At 64.9% G+C, this 2489-nt stretch overlaps 1 protein-coding gene across 1 annotated transcript in view; it reads right to left on the reverse strand.

The window, feature by feature from the left end:
- MST1R (macrophage stimulating 1 receptor) overlaps positions 1 to 2489 on the reverse strand; it is a 7404-nt gene that overhangs the window by 3671 nt on the left and 1244 nt on the right. The window contains exons 2-7 of the mRNA XM_031058226.1: positions 1256 to 1444; positions 1050 to 1175; positions 802 to 972; positions 468 to 637; positions 203 to 380; positions 6 to 118 (exon numbers count right to left, since the gene is read on the reverse strand). Of these exons, the coding sequence (XP_030914086.1) occupies positions 6 to 118; positions 203 to 380; positions 468 to 637; positions 802 to 972; positions 1050 to 1175; positions 1256 to 1444 (947 nt within the window). The remainder of the gene's footprint in view (positions 1 to 5; positions 119 to 202; positions 381 to 467; positions 638 to 801; positions 973 to 1049; positions 1176 to 1255; positions 1445 to 2489) is intronic.

A 2489-nucleotide genomic window follows, 5' to 3' on the forward strand; every position in this document is an offset into this window, starting at 1 on the left:
GCCCTGTGCCCACCCCCCGCCAGCTGCTCCCTGCCGAGAGGTGTTTGCCATGGAGTGAGAGGTGGGTTCCACCCCCCCGGGGGCCGAACGGGGGGTGCAGGGCACGGACGTGGGGCTCCTGAGCAGAGATGGGGTCAGTGGGATGGGTGAGTGAGCCAACCCCCCCGACCCTGCCAGGGGCACTGCCAGTGTGGAACCGTACCACGAAGACGAAGCCGCCGAGGGTGGCGGAGCCGTAGACTCGGAAGCCAGAGGCTCTGGCGGGCTCCTCCACAGTGAGCACCACGTCGGCTGTGCCCCCCAGGGCTGCCGGGCCCCCCGGCTCCAGCTCACACACCAGCACATCCACAAACTCCTTGCGGCGCGAGGTGGGCAGGGGTCTGCGGGACAGTGACGGGGATCAGCCCCAGGCCGGGGCAGCCCCAGAGCCCTCCCTGCTGCTGTTCTCTCCCAGCACCGCTGCACACCTGAAGCTCTCACTCTCCTCCGGCAGCACGGTGCAGCTTCGCTGTCCCACTGCCACCCGGCAGGCATCGCGGGGGCTGCGGCCGGGGTCGGGGTCCAAGCGGGAGCGGAAGGTCATTCCACAGAGTGTCACCCGTGTCCGACCCCGCAGCGGGGCACTCCGGGGATGGAACTGTGGGAGAGGCACCTGTGTCACCCCGAAGTGCAGTGACTGTTGTGGGTCCTGAAATACCCATCCCAGGGAGAGGGTCCACCACACGCCACCCCATTTGCCACGTCCCTCCCCATCCGCGTGCTTGGAGCTGTGAGGAGCAGGGGGACACAGCGCAGACCTACGTCGGTGAGGACGGGTGGGCAGCTGTCCTGGACCCAGTGGCCGGGGCACTCGTGGTGACGCCTGCACCCATCCCCACCCCAGCCACAGCCCATGAAGCGCTCGGCCCGCAGGCAGCGCTGGCATGTGGAGAAGTGGCGACAGCCAGGGCCAGTGACGTTCAGGAGCCACACCTGGGGATGAAGAGTGGAGGTGAGGGGGACACATGGAGCTCCATGCCCACCCTATGCCCCTCAGAGCCCCCACTCACCTTGGTGCCAGCAGTGAAGAACAGCAAGCGGCTTTGCAGCCCCACGGCACCCCGCACTGGCCCCGGCTCTCCCAGGGAGAAATTGGACAAGGTCAGAAGGTAGGAGCTGGAGCGCTGGAGCACCATCTGCAGCAGGGCAGAGCAGGGGGCTGAGCATACCCCACAGCCTGCCAGGACCTGCCATCCCACCCGAACCCCTATCCCACCTGGAAGACACGTCCTTCTGCTGTGCCCAGGTGGGCCACAGTGACATCTCCCATGGCGGTGACGAAGAGGGAGGTGAGGAGGACACCTGTCAGCTGCCCGTTGAACAGGTCCACTTTGTGAGAGGCAGCAGGGACGAGGGTGGGCTGATCCCAGCAGCTGGTGTTGACCACCGGTGCTGAGAGGTTCACCTGTGGCCAAACATGGGGTGAGTGACTTGAAGCTGGCCCTGACACCCCGACTCCCACACCCTCACAGGTAGGGACCAGCTTGATCTGTGAGATATTTTGGGGCAGCACCAGATTGCTTAAGTTTCCCTCCAGGCTGGGAAAATTTTGGAGAATAAACCACATTGGCAGGCTGTCCCTCAGTCCCTCATGTGGCGTCAGATCCTGCCCTCCCTTCCCACCCCATCTGGATGTAGTTACTCGTGCTGGCAGCACAGGATGCTCACTTCAACCCCAGTCTTCCCTGAGCCCTGGAGCTCAGCAAGGGGCTGGGGGGGACGAGGGAGCCATGGGGTCCCCACTGGACACTCCCTATGCAGAGGGGCTCGGGTCCCCTCTGAGTTTATCCTGCTACAGTGTGAGTCAGCTGCAGTGAGCTGTCTGCTCTGTGCAGGAAAAGGAGGGGATTTGGCTGCACCTTGCCCTGAGCCTGGCTGAGGACACCAAAACTCGTGTCATGTGCTGGGACGAGGGGGCCCTGCCAGGGTGCCCACCCATCTGCATCCTGGCCATGCCGGGGCTTGTACCTGGGACACGGTGTTCCTGCCCCGCGGCCGTGGCAGACGAGGAACCCCGGTGACTAATTGCACTTCCGCCTGCGGTTTATTTGCCCAGAGAAGGCGGTGGCTGGGCCTGGGGACAAGGCAGGAGCAGCCCGCACCTCACACATCCAGCCTGCCAAGCACCGAGGCCCTGTGGCTTTCCCGCCCCCACACATAAACAAGCTGGAGAGGGTGGCTGGGGTCCAGGGACAGTCACCAAGGGAGTTGAGGCTGCAGGGGAGGCCATACCAGGAGAGGAACTGGCCCAATGCATGACATGTGTCAGTGTGCCCATGTGTGGGCACATGTACCATGGGGGGCTCACAGGATCCCCACCCTCACCTGACCTCCTCGGTGCAGCGGGGGCTGCTGGAATGCGGCAGCCCCTGCAGTAGGCGGTGGGTGGCTGCTGGGCTGACTCACACCTGGGTGATGCCGCTCTACCCCTCCCCTGCCCCGCCCCACCA

Source organism: Geospiza fortis, unplaced genomic scaffold (genome assembly GCF_000277835.1).
Source record: "Geospiza fortis unplaced genomic scaffold, GeoFor_1.0 scaffold78, whole genome shotgun sequence".
NCBI lineage: Eukaryota > Metazoa > Chordata > Aves > Passeriformes > Thraupidae > Geospiza > Geospiza fortis.